The sequence below is a fragment of the Opisthocomus hoazin genome, chromosome 1 (assembly GCF_030867145.1).
Source record: "Opisthocomus hoazin isolate bOpiHoa1 chromosome 1, bOpiHoa1.hap1, whole genome shotgun sequence".
Taxonomy (NCBI): Eukaryota; Metazoa; Chordata; class Aves; order Opisthocomiformes; family Opisthocomidae; genus Opisthocomus; species Opisthocomus hoazin.
This window is the reverse complement of record NC_134414.1, coordinates 106472451-106494270: the sequence shown is the minus strand read 5'-3', so window position 1 is coordinate 106494270 and position 21820 is coordinate 106472451. Positions and strand designations below refer to the sequence as shown.

At 35.6% G+C, this 21820-nt stretch overlaps 1 protein-coding gene across 3 annotated transcripts in view; it reads right to left on the bottom strand.

The window, feature by feature from the left end:
- HLCS (holocarboxylase synthetase) overlaps nucleotides 1–21820 on the bottom strand; it is a 128061-nt gene that overhangs the window by 76920 nt on the left and 29321 nt on the right. For all 3 annotated transcript variants that reach the window (XM_075432153.1, XM_075432166.1, XM_075432161.1), the window contains one exon: nucleotides 6688–6959. In XM_075432153.1, coding sequence (XP_075288268.1) covers nucleotides 6688–6959 — 272 coding nt within the window. The remainder of the gene's footprint in view (nucleotides 1–6687; nucleotides 6960–21820) is intronic.

Here is a 21820-nt window from a genome sequence, read left to right as displayed (position 1 = left end):
CATCTGACTACGTTATCAACATATCCAGTTTTGCTGTGCCTTACCCTCCCCTTTTTAAGTCAATGGGTCATGTCCCACACTGACTTATGCCTGTCTTTGAGTTTTTTCACTTATTACTATAAGCACATGACTTCACTAGAGGCTATATTCTGACCTGAGCTAGGACTGGTGTCAATAAAGCAGCAGGTTTCCCAGCACACAGAAAGCTATCTGACGAACACAAGGATAGCCCTACCTCATACGCGTTCGCATTGATGCCACAGAACTGACACTGTTGTACTTAACAATATGCTGCAAAACAACGACTGAAAAAGCATGAAAATCTTTCTCAGTGAGGTGCAAACATCAATCTTTAAGTGCTTCTGGGTAGTTTAGGCTTAAGCAACATTTCTGTTTACTAAATAAAAGTTAAAATTCAAAAGCAGAATTGACAGTCACAGAGTTAGCAAACAAATAGCAATAATACACATGTAATAAGTTGTAATTAATACTATAAATTTATATAACAATATATTATATATTACTATGATATACTGTATTCTATTACATGAATTATATACTTCTTAAAGTTAATCCTTTTCTTCAAAAAAAATGTGATGATTTGTAACTTCAGCATTCAATTTCTTCATCTTAATACAAAAAGTCTATTTTAAAACGTGTGCATGAAAACAGCACCGTGTAAAACAAAATAGTAAAATGTTATTGAAACCCCTCTATTTCCATTCTTTAGCTCTCATGTTAACTGTGCAGTCTTATAGCGTTTCCTCTCATATTTAACGAATGATGAGTGCTCCAAGGCTACATGTGTATTCATACGACAATGTGAATTGTTCAGGAACTTCCAGCAGCAGGGTAATACAATACACCATACGAGTTCAACGTGGGTTAATTGCTCTGCAAAACGGGTATCTTTTTTTATGACTCAATCCCTTTTGGGAATGCCAAACCTTCCCCTGCACTGACAGAAACCGTGCAAGTGGGGGGCCCACTTCATTAACAGGAAGAAAATCTACTAATTTTACATAACAAAAAAAATAAAGAGGAACATATTTCGCCTTCAGTTCCATGGAAAATCAGACACACAAGGTGCGTGACAGGAAAATAGGGACCTAATTGTTTAGCGTTGTCAAGAACTGTTCACAACAGGTGGAAAGAAAGGCACGGAAAATTGACACAAAGGAGACGACAAATCCTAATACAGAAATCTTTCAGCAAGCATGTAATGAAAAATGGTATTGCAGAGAAGAGTCTGGGAATGGCACAGAACCAAATCAGTGCCAAAAACTTCCGAATTCCTCCCTTTCTACAGGCAAGGAAGGGAACAGACTCTTGGCTGTATTACAAAAATTCCTGCAGGATCTTCTGCTATCAGGCTAAAGGACAGCTTTTTCTAACACTGGATCATGTAAAACACTACCAATAAGTGAACAGAAGAACAAAGTACAAAATACGACACATTTAAAACTAAATTAGCAAAAATTACTGTTGAGATTAATTTGATTTCATTTAAGGGAAACAAGCATACTCTTTATGATCATTTGAGCTAATCTTTATCACCAAAGGAAGGCACAAAATACTGAATGTAAAAAAAACCCTTGAGGAAAACAAGCACAGAAGCAGCTATTCCAACGCACTTTCTCCTTTAGAGAATAAAAAGCGCTTCAATCCCAGAAATAAAAAATGGAGTTTTAAAAGTAAGGAAGCCCAGTGATGTCAAGCATGAAGGAAGATTGTACTATATCAAGGCTAAGTTAAATGGGAGTGATGTAGATTAAAAGCATAAAATTCCTTAAAAGGCAGGTCTACCGCCACTAGTATCTACCTTTTCCGGTTAGACATTCACCAAGCAAAGCACTCCCGTCTCACACCACAGTTTAACAAACAAACAAAACCATGGGATTTAAGCTTTGAAAAGCAATATGAACTATTGTGAGAACTCTGCACAAAAACTACCTGTTATCCAAACTGATAAAATATTTTTGGTTATATAACCATAGAAAAGATTATGTATAAAATGCGTACACCATTTAAATGCAACTGATTGATTTATCAGCACACATTTTAAAAATATCCAACAGCAATGTCTGTTTCCTGAGAAACAGTTGTAAGAAAAAAATTCTGGCTTGCAGTTACAGTCCTAGTGGAATTCTGAGGCAAGTACCTGAGAGGGGCAGCTTTCAACAGGTATGCCTGATGACGGAATGAAAACAAGCGCTATGACTATATCGCATATTTTGCCAAGGCTATGTTAATGCCAAGTTTCTATCTTCAAACCACATGTCAACCCACTCCCCACAACTCCTTTGATTTTAAATTGGTATTTAAAACTATGGTTTAAGCAGAGAATAAGGGAGATCACTGAGGTGCATGGAATGATTAAACCTGAGGCCACTGTGTTTACATAGCACAAAACATCACAGTGATTTGGAACAAAAAAAAAATCACTAAGTACAAAACACAGTTTGTCAATCTCAACTTGTTTGCTTGTGCCTCTGAAGTGCCATTCAAGTCTCCTTCAATTATATGCTACTCTTACTTTCCACTAACTCATACCTGCATTAGCAGCACGCATATTTGAACACAACTAACACAAGAGTTTTAAAATGAGTCCTCGAGTTCACTGTCCAAATAAGAGCTGTAGTACAATTTTTAAAAATTCAACAATATGAATCTATAAAAGCATAACAAAAAACTAAAAGGGCACCATCAATGTAAAGGGTTTTCTTATTCAAAGCTTTTAACTGTTTGGAAATTGGTTATTCTAAGTTGACATTTTATATAAGTATCCTATTCACCAATTATGAAAGCATCTTCATCCTACATTTCATTTCCACTAAAATCCACCATTTTTGTGTCAAACTCTTCCTAACAATGACACTTTCTGCTCCTTAAATATTGGGGAAAAGGGATGGCATTTCATACAGAACATATCACTTGCTGGCTTAATCATGTATAAACCACATTTTCTGCCAACTAACACATTAAAATAGTACATAATGTGCCAGTAAAGAATAAAACCGAAATGTTTATCTAATTAATTTATTTTTAATTAAATGCTTGCAAAACCATTCCAGTCAATTAGTGTGCTAAAAATATGTCTTTATCAATCTCAAGTCTTGTGAGTCTAGTAAGTATGTCTCTACAGTGTAACACTTGTATCACTATACCAGATACACCCTCAAAAATAATGGTTTCATCCTCAATCATTCAAACCCAGGCATGCTTAGAGACAAGGAGAGAGAGAAAGTAGAACTGCTTCTGGCAAGGTTAACCTGTTCAGGTGGCATTAGGATAAGTACCTTTGAAGACAAGGTTTCTGAAATGCAACTTACAGGATTTCCTTTTAGAGAAAAAAAACTAGTGAGCTTCGAATCTCTGGTAAGGATTTTAAACTTTAGTTTAAGAAATAAAAATGGAAAAGGTTTTAAAAATAGTCTCAAATGATTCAAAAAAGGTTTTTAACATGCAATCATGAAAGCAATATTTATCATTTAAAACTACATGACATTTAAACAAATCTTTATTTTACAATTAAACTAATGCCATTTAATTTTAGATACCCACAGGTGAATTCACACTTCGCTTGTTGCCTTAGGACACGTAAATGTATGCCAGTGATAATACAATGTGTATGTGAATACGCAAACTGCCAAGACCTGCCATCTGGAGAGCTAACAAACAATCAAGGGATCCCAAATTAAACTAGAGAATTTTCCCTAAGAATCTTTAGGACAACACTGTCAAGTTCAATCTATTCACTTAACCTCCAGAATCAATTTTTCAAACTTTATGACAGGTCTAATAGTTTCCACCTGTTTCTCTTGCTTGACTTTTGACTGGCACGTTACCAGCCAGGGTGGAAATGCAGACAAAGACTCCTATTAGGCTCCGGCTGTTACTCTACTGTGAGGTCGCTCAGCCATTAAATTAGTTCCAGCCCACTTTCTCCTTCCACTTCTTAATTTTTGGGGGGTATGAAGGTTTGGGTAAGTGGAAAGGAGAGACAAAGTTTGACATTCAGTTGGCGGGAAAGGTATGAGAAAATCTAAAGTCACAAAAGTCAAATCGTAAATTTATTTATAATTTACTAACTAAATAATTTATTAACTAAATTTACTACTAAGCACACTAATTCAGTTCTCGAGGCGTCTGTATCATATTTTCAATTATCACAAACTCGGCAAAATTTGAGAGACCTAAGAGAGTCTATCCTGTAACATGTGCTTATTGCAATATACGATTACATAAAGATGGTATTGCAATTTTTTTCTGGGAACCATGAATAATCAATAGGTACCTATTTTTACTCAAGCAAAGACACTCTTATTTTCCTGAGATGTATTTTCCTTTCATTCAGGATTGGCAATTAGAAAAAAGTGCCATACCACATAACCTAACAGACTTATATTGGTCCATTTGGAAGTACCTGACAAATTTTTTCTTCAATAAAAATTAACTAATAGGTATTTGCATCAATTTCTACTGATTTGTGAAATGTTATCATCTGTGAAATCTCAAGGTACTTTGCTGAATTGCAAATCACATGGACTACATAATTCAACTATCCATGACAACAAAGTACTTACAGTAACACCAATCATGATACTTAAGACAAATATATTAACTTCTTAAAACAAAGGTCTTTCTGTAAGATAATTTTAATTGTTCAAACTATAATCTGACATCTTCCCAGTATAAGATACTTAGAGCCAGGACTTCTAGTTTACATCTTACCTGAAAACCGACTACTTGAGCTGTATCATGATGGGGAAAATCTTGAAGACCTACATCTGTAAACGCTTCATTACATCTGGACTACTTAATTTAAAAAAAGCAGCCTGAGTGCTGACCACTCTGCCAGTACAGCACTTTAAAGATAAGAGAATAAAGGTTGCACAGCCATTGAAAAACCAAGACCACTTCTCTTAGCTCCCTTGTCTTTCTTGAGAATATAATTCTATATAAATTTGCCAGACATGATTCTATTTAGCTTGTAGTATCTATCTAAACATATTCACAAAACTCTGAACTATATACTTCATCTTATGGAGATGCGTGAATAATGTTACTGAGAACCACCACCAAAACCAACAGTCAGAGAAGAAAGGTCTTGATCTATTAAATTCTCACTTTGTCAGTTTCTTCATAGTACTTCTGCTTTCAATCCAATGGGCTGAACGTGGTGTGAATACTAAAAATTATAAAGAAAATGCTACAAATGCTTCAATAAAATAACTCATTTCTTTGTGGCCTCTTATTGAACCAGCATGTCTGTCTACATCCAAAATCCACTGCAAAATAAGATGAAGACGAGGATATAGATCTGGGGGAAGGGGAGTGGCAAAATTAGATAGCAACGTTTTAAATGTGTGTGCCCATGAGTACACATGCACACACAGAGAGTAATTTGGAATTAAAAGAAATTTGTATTTGATTCCAACTGTCTCTGAAGTGCAATATTTTAGCACAAACTATCATTTGGAAATTCTATCACAGTGTCAAGACTACAAACTGATTTACTTTAAGACTGTTCTAACGTATCCTCATTCCAGGATTATGTGTACATATATTCTAAAACAAATCACCTTTATTACTTGCAAGAAGGCATATTCTGTAACTTTTATCGCTCTCACAATTTAGGCTCTCTAGCTAAGAACTAAAGCTATTATTGCCGGTTAACTAATCAGCTACAATAACATTCAAGGATTTAGCTGATTATGTTGATTAAAAAAAAATCCAAAATAAAACAACTGAGATTATTTTCAACAGTAAAATTCATCTGCAATTTCTGCAGACAAATTAACACTGATACTCAAAAGTAGCTGTCAAGAAGAGTTACAGCTGCAGGTAGAAACACACACAGAAAAATCTGTCCTGAAGAGAAAGAACTTCCTAAAGACAGTTTTTTCCATCAGACTATTTCATGAAACATAACAGTATAGCCTTTGTACATAGACTCCAACCTAACATTTAGTAACTGTGATTTTCATATCACTTAATCCCATTCAAAACTCTAATGAACTACCTTCTCAAAGGTATCCCACAACTCATTCACAAGGATCATCTATGTGATGGTGAACGAATGACTAGCATAACCCTAATCAATGTTAAAAAAAAAAATACCCGAAAAACCAACCAAAACCAACAAAACAACAAATCACTAAAGAGCATTTTACTGAAATATTCAGCAAAAGTTACGAGAGAAAACAATAATGTTAAAATCAAGGTCACAATCTATTCGGTATCAGTTTTGTCCAATAACTAGCTTAGAAAATAACTTGTACTAGAAAATGCATATAATGTCCTAAATATGCATATTTAATACCTTAAACTTTCCTACAGTGATGTTCATGCTTTACCAGAGGAATAATGATTAAACTCCATTGCCAAGTAAAAAGTTGTCACACTCAGATTTTCCCACCCTTTATGGCTTAGTATTTTATACATTATCAATTAATCTTCTGTGAACACAGAGATCTCTATTTTGTGTCCCATCTTGAAGATTATCAGTTCATTGTTTGTTTTGGTTTTGTTGTTTTTTGTTTTTTTTTTTTTTTTACCTTGGCTAGCTTGTAGGCAACAAATAAACCAAAGAGAAAAAAGTTTCTTTCTGAACACTGTGTGTTACTACAACTGTGAAATCCAGATCAAAAAGCTTATTTGGTATGGTCTAGATCATCATCTTACCCATCCAGAAGATTCATTGTTGTTGGGGTAACTTCAGTAAAAAGAAGAATCTTTCCAAGCTTCTTTGTTTGGAGATTCTGTTGATATGTCTTCAGGCTAAAATGTTCTGATGAGAAGCTTCCCATCTCAGTGATGACTGGCATGAGAGATGGAGTTACCTCCATTTTTGATTCACAGGATGAAACGAATTTAAGAGACACCTTGCTGGATGCTCTTAATCCTTCAGCATCTACACTTCCCTCAAGCCATTTCAGAAAAGCAAGATGGATTTCCTGCAGGCAAGGGAAATAAAAAAAGACATAGAAATACAGACCACCACATGTGAAGACATACAAAAATTCATCTGAGAACGTTTTTATTCAAGCAATCATCTTTTCAGATTAATCAGGCTTAATCTTTCCCTATAACAGGGTTTGTAGTGATTCTCCTAGATACTGAAGCACACATCCATCTACGTTATGCAGGTTTTTCAACATGCTAAGTTTCTTTGCTAGAAGCCCTTTAGTCCATCGCTAAGATTCGATTTGAAGGATAAAGCAGCAGCTAGGAAAAACATTTACTGATTTCACAGTGGAGTACCTGCTACAAGGGCTCATACCTTCAGCTAACGGAAGTTTTTCTACCATTGCCTTAAATATAAACAAAAGTGGCTGTTAATTAACTAGCTAAGAGAAGCATGTAACTCAAGAATGCACACAACTAAGAAAATTCTATTGCCGTCATATGAAATGCTCTGTTGTCCTTGTTCCAGCCAATGGCACAGCTAGCACATAGTTCTGTGCAAAAGATTTTAAATTTGAAATATACACGTGCATACACACATAATTTTATATATCTACACACCAAAACTTTGATTTCTCTCTCCTTTATTTTAGGTTGTTCAGAAATACTTTTTTTAAACTTGAAATGAAGAGATGAACTACTGGGATTATTACCTGTATGGTGACACCCTGAAACAACTGTTACACATTCAAAGAACTCTTGCTAGAGATATCTAATTCTACTTTGAGAGATTTGATATGAAACGTTTGCCATGTCTTTAGAAACAGTAAGTTAACAGCCCATGAACACAGATGCTGGGACTTCTTTTTGCTAAGTACGTAGCTTAGATTTCAAAGAGCTCTTCTTCTACAGACAAAGTGGTCTTTTATATGATACATGAAACCATAAAAATTGTGTATTCTATTCTACTGAAAATAATGTACTAGCGATTCTTGTCCTGACATTTCTAAGAGGAAGACATCTGACTTTAAAACAAAAAACTTGTAACCAAACTTGTGCCCCTCCTTCCCATTACTGCTGTATCTGGGAACCAGAATATGAGCGTTTCCTATGTGAGTCCTGAAGACGGGACTAAGTTCTCCCGCCTTTGAACAAGTTGTCCCTGAGCTCCAGCCCAACTCTTTAAAACCCACACACTGCAATTAAAAGCAAACCTCCTATAGTTATCTATCCAAGGAATTATTCCAATTTTCCAAATCCCATTGTTATATCTTAAGAAGGAATGAGAAAAGTGGTCCTGTTCCTAACACCTTTCTATAGATTTTCCATCCTCAGAAACTACACATTCTCAAGTTTCACATGGACACTGCTTCTTGTGTGACGTTCTTTGTACGCTGAATGTCAGCAGACTCACTGGTTTGCAGCCCTGTAGTACGGGTAGCACAGCGCAACACGAAGAAAGGAATAGTCTCTTTCCAAATGCAATCATGCACTAGTTTCCAAGCCAAGCCCCAGGATGATCTCAGAGTGACTCAGTAGCTAAATTTTAGTTACAGAGAAATTAATTCTCATTTCTTGGTTCTCTAAAGCTCCATTTAAACTCTTTCCATCTAACTTCTTGGATAAAATATGTTTTAAATATTTTCTTCCCTTTTTTTTTTGCATATGTATCATAAGTGATGATGTGGCATTAAAGGTTTTATGAGCATTTCTTTGACTTTATCTGCATGAAGCACTTGTATCTTCACTTAGTGTAATATCATAGCTTTGAAAGACTGCTGCTGAATTCTTTACACACTATCCTACTTGTTTTGCACACACAGAGTAACTTCTTAGTTGTAACTGATATTTAGAAAAATTATAGCTTTCATTCTCGTGAGGGAGTATATGGAAACTGTGTTTAATCAGAAAGCGCATTTTCCTATTGCTTTCCAAACACAGAAATTCACTTAGCATAATTGAACGTGTAAGTCCTAGACACAAAAACATAATTTTAACTCACATAAAGACAAGTTTAGAGACTCACAGAAACAGACATTAAGTTAAAAAATAACGGTGCTTAAAATAGTATTACATTCTAAACAAACAGTGAAAGCGCTTGATACTATGTGTCAGAACGTCTGGTGTATTTTTGCCATAGCATACTTTCTGAAAAGATGGAAATAGCATTTAATTATGTGTGATACTATATTTTTACAAATATGCAACACAATTTCTACTGTTTATCCTCTTGAGTATATTCTTCCAGGTGACTTTCCCCCCAGTAGTTTTTAGGTTTACTTCTTGATGAAATTTTCTTGTTTCTAATGCATATCGAACCATTTAAAAATTGTTACATGTGTCTAATTGTGAAGCTAATTTTCCCCATAATGTACACATTCTTACTGAGCTGATCAAAAATATAAACGAGTAATACATAAGTGAGAACAGCATTTGATTTTTAAAAATTCCTAAAAAATACGGGTTTGCATTTTTAATGAGGCAAATTTTCAAGTGCTGTCCAAGAACATGCTAGAAAAACTAATTTTAACTCTAAGAACCTCCTTCACACAAAGTTACAGAAACACGGTTGCTGAACCAATGCATTTTGTTCCCCACAATTACACTGGCATACAGTATGCATTTTTGCATAATGAAATAAATATGAAATAAACATATACAAGAAGCCAGGGTTACCCTCTGCTTCAACTCCATTCCTCAGGAATATAACCTGAACTGTGCAATTTGGTGCCAAGTGCAGGATTCCGCTTCGGATTCCAAGCAGGATCCGCAGCAGCCTCGGCCGGCCACTCACAGGGAAAGGGGCAGTTCGGGAGCCCTCGGCCTCCCGCACCCCAGGGACCAGCTCAGGTGTGCCCAGCGGGACCAGCTCAGGTGTGCCCAGCGGGGCACCCAACGCGAGGTAAGGGAACACCCAGCCTCCCAGCCGCTGCTTACCCTGACCATCATCCAAACCCTAGAACATGCAGGTACAAGCTTTCAATGTGTGTGTTAAAAAAAAAAAAAAAAAAAAAAAAAAAAAAGCTGCAGCTGTTACATATTCTGGCACCAACAACAATATCTGCAGCTACTTACACATACAACCATACTAAAATCTGCATATTATCAGTAATATATTTTGTAAATATAACAACTACACTTGTTTTAGGGTGGCACAAATATATTTTGAAATTGTTATTCGTTATTACTGCATCAGTTTTGGACAGAAGAAGTGAAGTCAAGCCAAATTTAATTTCCTATAAATCTGTTCATTTTTCAAATCACATTTTAAACGTACTCTATCTACACCAAAGATATTGCCTTCTTTTTTAAAAAAGAATGAAATTTGACATGTGAACCAAATAACTTGGTGACAACAGAGCTAATCAGCTTTTCACAGTTAAAATAATCAACTAGAAATATAATATTTCTAACAAGAAAATTTTTCTACTCTTACTTCAAATGGTAAAAGCAGAATATATTTTCAATGCATTGTGAAAAACAATTACCCACAGGAACTACCCACCACTTCTCCCCAACAAATTCTCCCCCAGCACTCCAAAGCACAACTTAAATCCTCCCAGACAGAAGCACGGAGAGAGATGAAATTTTGAAGCACTGATCTGGTACCCAGGGACAAAGAGATCAACCAGCAGAGTTTTCACTGTCAGACCGAAAGTGTCACTAAATGAAAAGTTGTACTAAGCAGGCAGGAAGATGTAGTGGATATTAATTCACAAAATTCATAGAAACAGAGAGTTAACCTACTGCATACTACGTACCCTCAGCTCCTCCACTGATCGGCACAAAGGTTTATTACGGATCACCGTATCAAGGATTGGAGGTCTGATATTACAAGTTGTTGAGCTACAGTTTAAATGGTAATTGTAATATAAAGAAGGAAGAGTAAAAGCTGTATTTTGCTTATGATTTAACATCTGCTTTCTATGATATAGTTTGGTCAGGTGTGCAAAGAAACTGCTACAAAACAGAAGTTTTCTTTTGCTGTTTAAAATTCTTTTTATTTTTTTTTATTTTCATAATCATTAGTTCCACTTTTTTCCCCAATGCTTACTTAAGAGTTGAGATTGAACAAAAAGGGGAAAAGAGAGAAACATAACAGACAAAAACCAGCTGCCTATGGAACCTTCTCTGCTGTAGCATACAATAACAGAAAATTACAGCTCCTGATGGAGAAGATTTTATTTGCACCTGGGCTCTATGAACCAACGAGACTTACACACAAAGCACAAACTTTCAGCTACAATGGTTCAGAATAATCCCAAACCCAGGGCTTTATTCTTACATTGTATTTATATATAGAATTTTGATGTATTTTCCTATCTTTGAATGTATGCTCATACATACGTACAGACATTTGCAAGTATGTGTCTCACTGGGCATTTTTGGGAGCTCGTCTTTTCTACCAAACTCTGTGACAATAGGTCTTGAACTCTGTATCAACGGAATTCTTTGTTAAGACAAAATTCAATCACAGCCTAAATTCATTTGGTTTCTATTAAAAACATGGAGGCGAAACTAAATGAAAGCTAAAAATACAGTGTCATAAAACAAACAACCATTACACATCAGCCAGCTCTCTCCTTTCTTGGGAGAAAATTGAGAGTTTTAACTACTGATGCTCTAATCGATGACTCAATATTGTGACTACAATATAATTATTTTAGCTGTGCTTGTTGAGTAAGTGAAGCCAAGTATTGGCTTTCTGGATACATAGATAGAACACAGTTTAACAATTTTTCTTCTTCCTTTGCGTAAAATCTAATCATTTCCAATGAACTACCTCTACTTTTGCTTCACTTAAATAAGTTTGCAGTTAATATATTGATTCATACATTATCATTTGAAGTACTGATTAAATCATATATGCATATATGTTTATTAACTGCAAATAAGTGAAGAATACACTGGCATAAAGTACTAATCCTTTAGAGGAGCACATGAATAGCCCATCTGGAGCATAATCATATTTATAGATATCACACCTTCAATTTAGCTAACCTGCTTTCCTCCCCCCCCCAACTGGCTATTTTCAAAAGAGTATTATTTGGTTCAAGTATGATCTTAAATGTATATACTTCATATAAATTCTACAATAGCACTGATGGAAAAGAGCTCATTTTATTAAAGACTGCACAGCATTTGGAATCTGATTTCAACTTTAGAATATAAAAATATGCACATGCATATACACAAAAATATATCCTCCCTGTATCACACAGCTTTGCTCAACAGCCCTACAAGTTTAAAGGTGTTAAATTAGCCACTTGAGAGCTTCCATAGCATCTCTTGAATCCAATAGAAACAAACTTAAGTCCAACGTAGTAGTAAGCAGTAGACTGGCGCCAGCAAAAAACACATCTACAGTGGCAACTCCAGCTCTAAATGCTAGCAACTTAGGAGGCCAGCAGCAGGAAAAGTCAGCTATTAGTACAAGAGGGCAAGGTTTTGGCAGACATTTCTGACTAATGAGGCACACAAAATGCTTTTCTGATGCTGCCTGTGTTTTTACTTCCTGTAATAATGCCATACTTTAAGATCTGAAGCAGATGACAGTACATAACACAACCATAGCCCCATTTTAAAATCAAGTTCATATTTAGTCAATATAGAAAAATGCTAAAAAAAAAATTAAATGGCACTAAAAAAACCTTACTGTAAACATACAGAAGATGCAGAAAAAATGTGAAGTTATATATTATCCTTATTGCTTTCAAACCCTAGCACGTATATATTACTTTTCGCTGAAGCTTTGTAAAACATTTTATAAATACTAAGTTTAGTACCACAACTGTTCATTAAGAGGTATTATTTTCTTTTACAAGGCGGGGGAAACCCAGTACAATGCCTTTCTCTTTAGGAAAACACTGAAGAAAGGAGAAAAAAAACAAAACAAAACAAAACTTAATAGATCAGATGAGAAAAGAAGATAATCTCTTGGAGATCACAACCTTGACAGAGGAACTGGAAGAGGATGAAGAACAGGCCTGCTGTAACCTCTTCCACAGAGCACTCGCAAAGATGGGAGAAAGGCTGTTCTTCCCTCCCAAGAAAAACAGTACTGGCAATTAAGTGGATGGCCATCTTCTACAAGTGCAGCAGGACTTACGAAAGCTGTAGACAGCAGATGTATTATTTGTGTTTGTGCGTCCAAACCAGTGTTTCTAACCAGACAATCAGATTGAGATTTCATTAGATAGTCATAATCATTATTTCAATACTGTTCAGATGCCATTAATATGTAATAACATTATCAAACTGCACATCAACACCTGGAGTGCTGAATAGTTGCCCTTTTAGACTTAAGTAAGTTTGAAGACAGATTCTGTCAAACTGAGACGAAAAGAATAAACAGAACTGTAAAACACAAACGCTATTTACAACACATTCAAAATCTGATCTGAAATATATAAAGTACTTGAATTCATTTTCAGAAAGCACATATAAATCTCTCTCTATCAACTGCTTATAATTAATTTCAAAGTTTAGTCTTTGTTCAAGGAAATAGATAAAAATTGAGCCAGCTAGATAGTTTCCCTCCATGGCCCCACAGGCTGATTTTAATCTATCTTTAGATTACTTTTAATATTTTCATAGGCAGACATATTTTAGCTGATGTCACTCCTCTAGGCCAGCTCAGGAGAGCATCTGTGCATCTATCTTACTCTATTCAGCATGTGGAGGGCCATTATTTTCATGATTCTGTGGTCTAGTTCATAGCATAAAAACCCTAGGAAGGAGAGAAATCCCCAGTTCTCCACTTCCTCCTTTCCCCATCCCCCAGAGAACTTCATAAAGATTTTATTGTAGTACAAGTGAGGTCCATTCTCATTTCACGTTCTCATGAACTTCTGCAGTTACTTGGCTGATATTTGCTATGCATTCTCAGGATACTACATAACTAGGAAATCTGTTTCAGTTTATTATAATCTTTTTATATTTCCTAAACCTAGATACAGTGTAAAACATGAGTTGCTTGCGTAAAATATGGAGGAGTATTTAGAAAGATGGTAGGGTTTAGTAACTTTTTTAATTCACAACTAACCAGATTTTTAGGAGTCTCCAGTGGTTTGGCTAGTTACTTCAGCCTGCAATATACTTTCTCAAGAGAGGCAGAAAAAGCTAATCATTTCTGAAAGATCATTCCAGAGACCAAGTTCCTTATTTTTGTCTCCACACTTCAATGTGTTTTTAAAAACAAATATTACATTATACAAACAGTTACACAGTACAACATCTCAGCAGTATGGGAGTAGGAACAGTCACATACAGAAGTGGGTCCATTTTACCAACTGGTATGTGGAATACCTATCCAAAAAAGGCAAAGTTTTTTAACAGAGTGTTGCAAGGTATCCTTATCCTTTTTATTGCAGTTAAATTTCTCCGAACATGAAGCATTTTAGATTTCAACCCATTCCCAGTCTACATGACCAGCAACTGCTCACAAATCTGTGCCTAATTTTGAATCTAAGATTAAATTTAGCTTTAAAAGCACTGTATGTATGCAGAAAATTAATTTATCCGATGTGCAGCAGTCCATTCGAAAAACAGGCTGCAGGGCCCAGGTCAGAAATCACCAACTGGGGGGGGGGGGGGGGGGGGGGGGGGAATCTATCAGATGTTACCTTCTGTAGAGAAAAGAAGGCTATCAATAAAGTTAAAAATAAGATAAACAGAAATCAACTAGGAATGAAAAGGAAAAACGGTCTTCATGTCAAGATTTTTACATCAGTATCTCGCTTGTTTTTACCACAGTGTTGCAGTTCGGTATTGGGTTGCTAGAAGGCACATGCGATCCGTCAGTCACGCAAAACAAATACAGGAAATGAGGCAATCGCATTTTTTCTTCATTTTTATATGCAAAAAAGCATCAAAAATTCTTACAAGGATGTAACAATACAAAAAAAAAAAAAAGAGTGAATATGTACTGCCTTAAGCGGAACACACTTGTTTTGATTTCTCAGTTTTGATAAAGTACTGTCGTTTACGGTCCCTGACTACGCAACGCAGCCTCTGCAGCCGCAGGACAAGGCCAGCTACAGAAGGCCCCGTGGCACTGTCCTCCACGCAAGCTGGCACGGAGCGGAGGACCAAGGTGGACAGCAGAGCAGCGCCGTAAGGTGCATCCTGGCTTTTGCTTCTCTTAGCTGCAGCAGAACAGTCTGGAAGCAATCTTCCCAGCAGCTGCTCTCATCAACAAACTGTTTATTGTAAGAAAGTGGCTGGGTCAAAGGCTAAACGTCATCCAGAACTGAAAGCGTATCTTTAAAAAAACCCTGAAGCCGTCCATGCATATGAAAAAAGCACATTACATATGAAAGAGAGCCATATTCCATTCTGAAAGGCCAGAAGTCTACTTAAAAAACACTCCTTAATTTGATGAAGCAGTATTTTATAGCGTTGCACTAATTTACTGTGGCTTGTGCTGATTTTGAGACCTGTGCAAGGTTTGTAATAAAAAACGAAGTTACTTAAAATTCAACCTGTGTTTTATAGTAGAAAAACAGTTGTATTCTAAAAAACTTTAGAATATTTCATAGAAACTTATTAACACTGTATAAGTTAGCTCCATATTCACATACAATAACAACGAGTACTCCTCTAATACATTACAAATGCACCATCAACATGTTACACAAATGGGAAAAAACAGGTTTAGGCTCAGTATCAGATTTACCAAAAAACAATTTGAAAATTTTATGATGCAGGTAGCAGAGGAAGACGACATACTAAACGCAAGTGTATTAAATCCTTCACAAGCACTTGCCAAGTCGGTTTCGAACCTTATTTGAAAACTTTTGAATGCAACAGCCCATATTCAGGTGTCCAAACCTCTTCTAGAATTCTCAGTTCTGTCAAGAATCACTAAAGGATTGAATTTAACCAGGTTTTAAGCCAAGTATACTTTAAAAAAAAAATAGTAATCGCACGTTACCACGTAACTACATTTAAGCATGTGAACACACACAAACAAAAAGCAAGGAACAAAGAATGTATGCATCAAAATCCCCTCATATTGAGCATAATTTAGTAACATCCATAATAAAGTTTTAGTTTAAACTAAAGGATACTAGAAATTACATGATGAAATCTCATTTAGTAGTTTGTAGCTCTATGAAGCTCAGAAGTTAAACAGTATATGACCACCTATGCAAGGTAAACTGGTATCATAACACAGCACAGTAATTGCGGTATGTTTGCTGCAACAGACTATAAAGCCGACTTTGAGGGTAAAGGATCAATAAGAACAAAGTCTACCTTTGACACAACATCACTACGTAACACTTCACAAAAATGAGTGTTGCAATGAAAGGGCTGATAAATCAGAGAACTAGCAGGTGTTGATTTATCCTACCAGAAAAAGGCGTGATAAATTATGGTTTGACCATTTAATTCTTCATGACACCTACTCTGTAACAAAACTGTTATTTTTTTAAGAAAAGAGTACAGTAAATTGAGCATATGTGCAACTGTGCTAAAAATAAGTACACAGAAACCAGGCAGAAGGGAAAAGACATTCCATTTTTGCAGTAAAAGCTGAACATTATGCATATTAAAGTGGGTTTTGAAAAAAAATATAACCGAAGTCATGTTTAGAAGAACAAATTAAGATATAAATCTAACCCTAAATGCTGTACACATTTATTTGAAATTACTCTCAAAAGTATTCTGTATTGACTAGGAAAAAAAATACAGAAGAATTTTGTTCTCAGCTAATAGGGCAATAAATTAGATGCAATATATTCAGGTGGTAAAACTGGTTCTGTTAAACAGCTATCACATAATAGTATTTTTATTTGTACCAAACTTTTTTTTTTTGAAACTGAGGACAAAATTGTTTGTTGAAAATCTTGGAAATAGTAGCAGAATGAGTTAAGTAAATAAAACCTAAGAAAATATTTTTTCTTAGCACTGATAATACACAATTCTTAGTTTAAGTTCTTCCATCAGGTTTGTTTTGCCTTTCAACAAGTTTATATACATAAAATGTGAGCGAATTTAGTGTTCATGAATGTGAAATAGTAGAACAGGAGCCAAAATTCCTCCTCTTTGCACTGCAAACATGCATTCAACTCAAACGACAAGATTTCAGCTGTATCTCATTTTTGCCTCTTCTGAGCAAGAACTCCCAATTCTGTCACACTGTAGGGCTTTTTGAGCTAAAGAAATGTCTGGGAAACATCAGGGTGAAACCACAACATTTTCACATTTACCACAACTCAGAGATTACAATACAGTTATGTCCCTAAAGTTGCACAGCTAAATGTTCAACATGTATCATATATTTTGCAATGCTTTCTAAAACTTATTCAGGTTGGCATAACAATTTATAAATTAAAAAAAGATACTAAAACAAACATCTTAGAAAGGAATAATTTATTGGAAATTATATGCTATTACAGCAAGAACATGCTTGGTATGTTATTTATATAGTATATCTATTCTGAAGATAAAAATCAGTATTAAGATAACAACTACTAACATTCACTGTAACTAAGACGTCCTTGCTAATCAAGGATCCTAGAAAAACACCAGCATGACAACATGGGATTATTTTAAAAAAAAGTAAAACAATGGGTTTTATTTAGCGGAGTCTATCAAATAAATTAAGCTTCATGCTTTGAAAATACGTCATACACATATACAGCAATGTAAAATATAGACATCAAGTAGGGAACTCTGAAGGAAGCCTCAATAATATTCAGTTTATCACAAATTAATAAATTTTTCTTATAAAACGTAGGGAAAAATATAGTATTCATGTCCATGTACTATAATGCTAGATTGTAAGAGGGAATGATACAAAGTACATTTACAGTTATCCTAGCTGAATCTTTTCTAACGTATTGTAATTCTTCTCTTCCTTTTTCAGCCCTTTCAGATTTAATACTTACTTTGCTTTGCTGGGATTGAAACCTTGTTCAAAACAAAAGATGTAAAAAGTTTTCCTCAGAGGAAAAACAAGCAGATAGTAAGCAAATCATACACTACACCTTCCCATAGCTGTAAGGGTCCTGATACACAGGCAGCTTCAGGAACTAACTTCAGAGCCAGCCTCCTTAGAGTGCAGCCATCTGAAAGCATTTCTGAAATTGTCAGGGATAAACGGGAAAAAACCCACAAATTTAATTTGTCCTTTTAAAGGTAGACATACAGCATACTCAACCCTCACAGGGATAAGGCTGAACAGTTGCACCACTAGCTTCCATTCCAAAAGATCACGTTTGGCATACAGAACTTACAGTATTGCAGACAACGCAGCAGAAGTCAAAGCTCATGACTGTAATTCAAGGTTTTAGGAGTGACTTTGGGAAACCAGGAACTCAAAGAAGCAAACAAGAGCAGACTCGAGACCACGGCAGTTTATGAGAAGTGGTCAACAGAAGCAAATACAGGCAATCAAGAACACTTTTTACAATTGTACATTCTTTATTCTGAAGGACTTCGGATTCCCCTGACTTGTCTCTGAGGACAACCACCTGTTCCTGTGCTTAGGGATATTTATGCTCTATTACTGTTAACAGAGTTGAGAGAGGACCCAATCTGTCAAACAAAACTTTGCAATATTCACTAATACAAATGGTAACACTTCATGTAGAAGGTAGCCCAAAGAGAACTCACTTAATAAAATCTAACCACAAGGGTCAGAAAACATACTCTTGCATTGTTTTAAGACTCAACCGTATAGCACACCTGAAAAAGAAGATGGCTTCATTTTTTAGACTTTTCTCATTAAAAATTAATATTAACCCAGGTAGGGAAATGTCTTGGGGGGCAGCAGTCTGGAAGGGACAACAAAAGACAACATTATGGAAATACTTCTTGAGAACTAAGTAAACAGCAAATGCTTGCTGCATATGGAGACTAACATAGTCTATTGCAAAGGTTAGCAGCTGCAGTGCAAGCCTCAAACTTCCGATAAGGTATAAAAGCTTTTAAGTGGAGTAACAGTAGAGCTTAATGTAATTTGTCATTCCAGCTCAGCAGCCAGTGAGCGGAAGGGGATTCCGGCTCCAGTGCATATGGCTGCAGTGTGCATTTCCTAGCTCTTGACTGACCAAAGAAAGTGGTAGAATTGAAACTTCTGGACCCTGTTGTAATACTAAAAAGAGAAATAGCCAAGGCCTGGGCAAGAAAGTCTTACAGAAAGGAGGACTAAGACTAAAACATCCTACATAGGCTACACTTCAAGTCAAGCACCTGGCCAGAATGAAGCAAGAGCTCTGAAAGACTGAAAAACAGCTCTGCGCATTTCCACTCCAAAGAATAACTTATAACTGAATAAATATTAACCACCTTTGTTGAAGGCCCTTAATTAATAGTCCCAAACTAGAGGGTTAACTTCTAAAACCAAACTGTCTTGAGGGAAAAATTTTCAGGGATTACTTCAATCAGTACTAAAATGTGAAAAAAAGAGTTTAAAATATATTTCCAGAATAGTTCCACAGAAATTAATGAACTCAAGCTACAGACAAAGCCTGTATACTCAGTCTGTGACACCCAGTGATTAATTTATCCTTGGTTAAATAGGGACAATTTGGGTCTCTGTTTCTTGAACGTTATAGCTCGGGAAACAGCAGACCGAGAGCAAAGCAATTATTATTTAATTCTGAGTTTAAAGTCTGATGTGTACTTTCAGTTTGTTAAGGGAGTGCTATTACATTAAATCATGAAGGTGACAGTGGCTGCAAAAGTAACATTCTACCAGCAAATTATCATACGCTTCCAAGAGGAAGGGATATCATTGAACAGATGGAGAAATCATTTTGTATGGAGCAATAAGGATAGCAATAATTGTAGTAAGGTTTATTGTAGCTCAAAAATGTCTAATTTGCTATTCCTGGACTGCTAATTGGAGACCATCATTAGACAGAGTGGATCGCATAGGACAGAAAAAGAGCTTGAAAATATTTAGAGAAGACTGAAGTTCACTCGCACCTCCAAAAGGAGACAGTTGCTGCAGAGATAACAAAAGCATATCCTTATCATTGCTAGCTATTCATACATACCATTTGACTGAAATACCAAACTAAACATTGTTGCTTCCCAGATGTCACCTATGGCTAAAGCTTCCCGTAATTGCAAGAGCTGATGAACTTCTCTTTCAAATGACAAAATAACTAACACTTAGTAGAAAGGAGCAGCTCTTGTCAAAAGCCACTGCTGCTCAAACAATATAAACACAAGCACAAAGCAGCAGCCATACTTGTATAATATGCCCCTTTAAATCCATACATTTTCTCCAACCATGGCCAGCAGCAGATGCATATTAAGAAGAACACGGTAAGCATAAAGTAACTATCTCCTCTTCTAGCAATAAGGATTTGTGAGCCAAAGAGCATACGCCTCACAGCTCCAATGAAGTATTCTCCCATGGAAGACAAGCAGTCTTCTGCACTCAGTTCAAAACATTCCTGATATCAACTACACTGCTTCAAAATAAAGACAGACGTATTCTAAAGACAAAAGTACAACTTTGAGTGTTTTCAGGTATTTCTAAGAAAACCTCAGTAATTCAAACAAGCAGCTCAAATATTTATGGCAATATGCAGCTCAGACTGCTTATGGCAAGTTCAGCAAAAAATAAGCATTTGCTTTCAGCTACTGTATTTTCTTTTCCATCAGCTAATACATCGTACTAATATACGCACATGTAAAATGCAGTAAAAAAATGGAAAACTAATTAGATAAAAGTTATATCTGCACCTGCTGTTCCTGTCAGGTAGCTGTGGTACATGAACTAATCATCATACGAACAATTCAATTTTGGAGAGAAAAAAGTTTATCTTCCAGATCACAAAAATGCATGGATAATTGCCGCTTTTATGTAGTGAGTTCTAAAGTCAAAACATGCCATATGTATTTTTTTATTTCAATCTTGATGATTATGCATCAAAACACAATTATTTTTTTCTTATCTTGCAAAAGAATTTCAGAAATACTTCCTAGATTAATTTTCATCAGTTTTGACTACATGGACATGCTGAGACATGCTCCCACAAATTAGTTCTTCCCATCTTAAAATTCAGAGGCTCTTAAGATGTTTTTCAATTCCTAAAAGTTGTCTTTCTACAACAGGTAGAGAGCATCCAGGCACAGTTCTTTAAAGCGAAGGAGATGGTGATATGCTTTCTCCAACTGAATACTGCTCTTCCTTTCAAATAACTTTTACAATGAGAACAATCTAACTTTTTCTCCTGAAGTTACGTTCTACTTCATCAGCGAATGGCACAAAGAGATGATGGCCAATTACTTTGTTGCAAGTGTAACATCAAAAAAGATATGACAAACAGAAAAACATGCATACTGTTCAGTAATACACATTATATCCATAACTTCCCTTCACATTTGGATCTTAGCAAGGAAAAATCACCTTGTCTTTATTTAGGTTCTCTCTCTGAAGTTGTTAAAACATGATATTCACTTTACGGTTAAGTCTATATTGAAGGACAAGAAGTTGAGCAAAAATCTAGCTGCAGGTTGTTTGTCTGAAGAATGTTTCAAGACTTGGCAGTCTGTGTACCTACTTTTAAAGACTATTAAGTTATTAAATGACCTATTGTTCTGTATTTATATCTTAGTTCTCACTATGTGCAAAAACTGTAAATCTATTATGGCCACTACTACTCTTGAGCTGCAGTAGAGATTCTTACCCATGTTAAAACAAGTAGGGACAGGCTGTACTAGTCTCCTCAATACTGATCCTGCTAAGGCTTGGCTTTAACAAATATTTTAATTATACATTTATTCAATTTTTACAAATTAAGAAAGATATTTTGAAACATGTTCTGAAGTAGTACTTAAAATATTTCTTAAATAAGTTCAACAGTACAATTCAGCGCACACTTCAGAAACAATACACACTAGATAGGTGATTCTCAATAAAACAGGCTGTAAAAATAAAATGTTG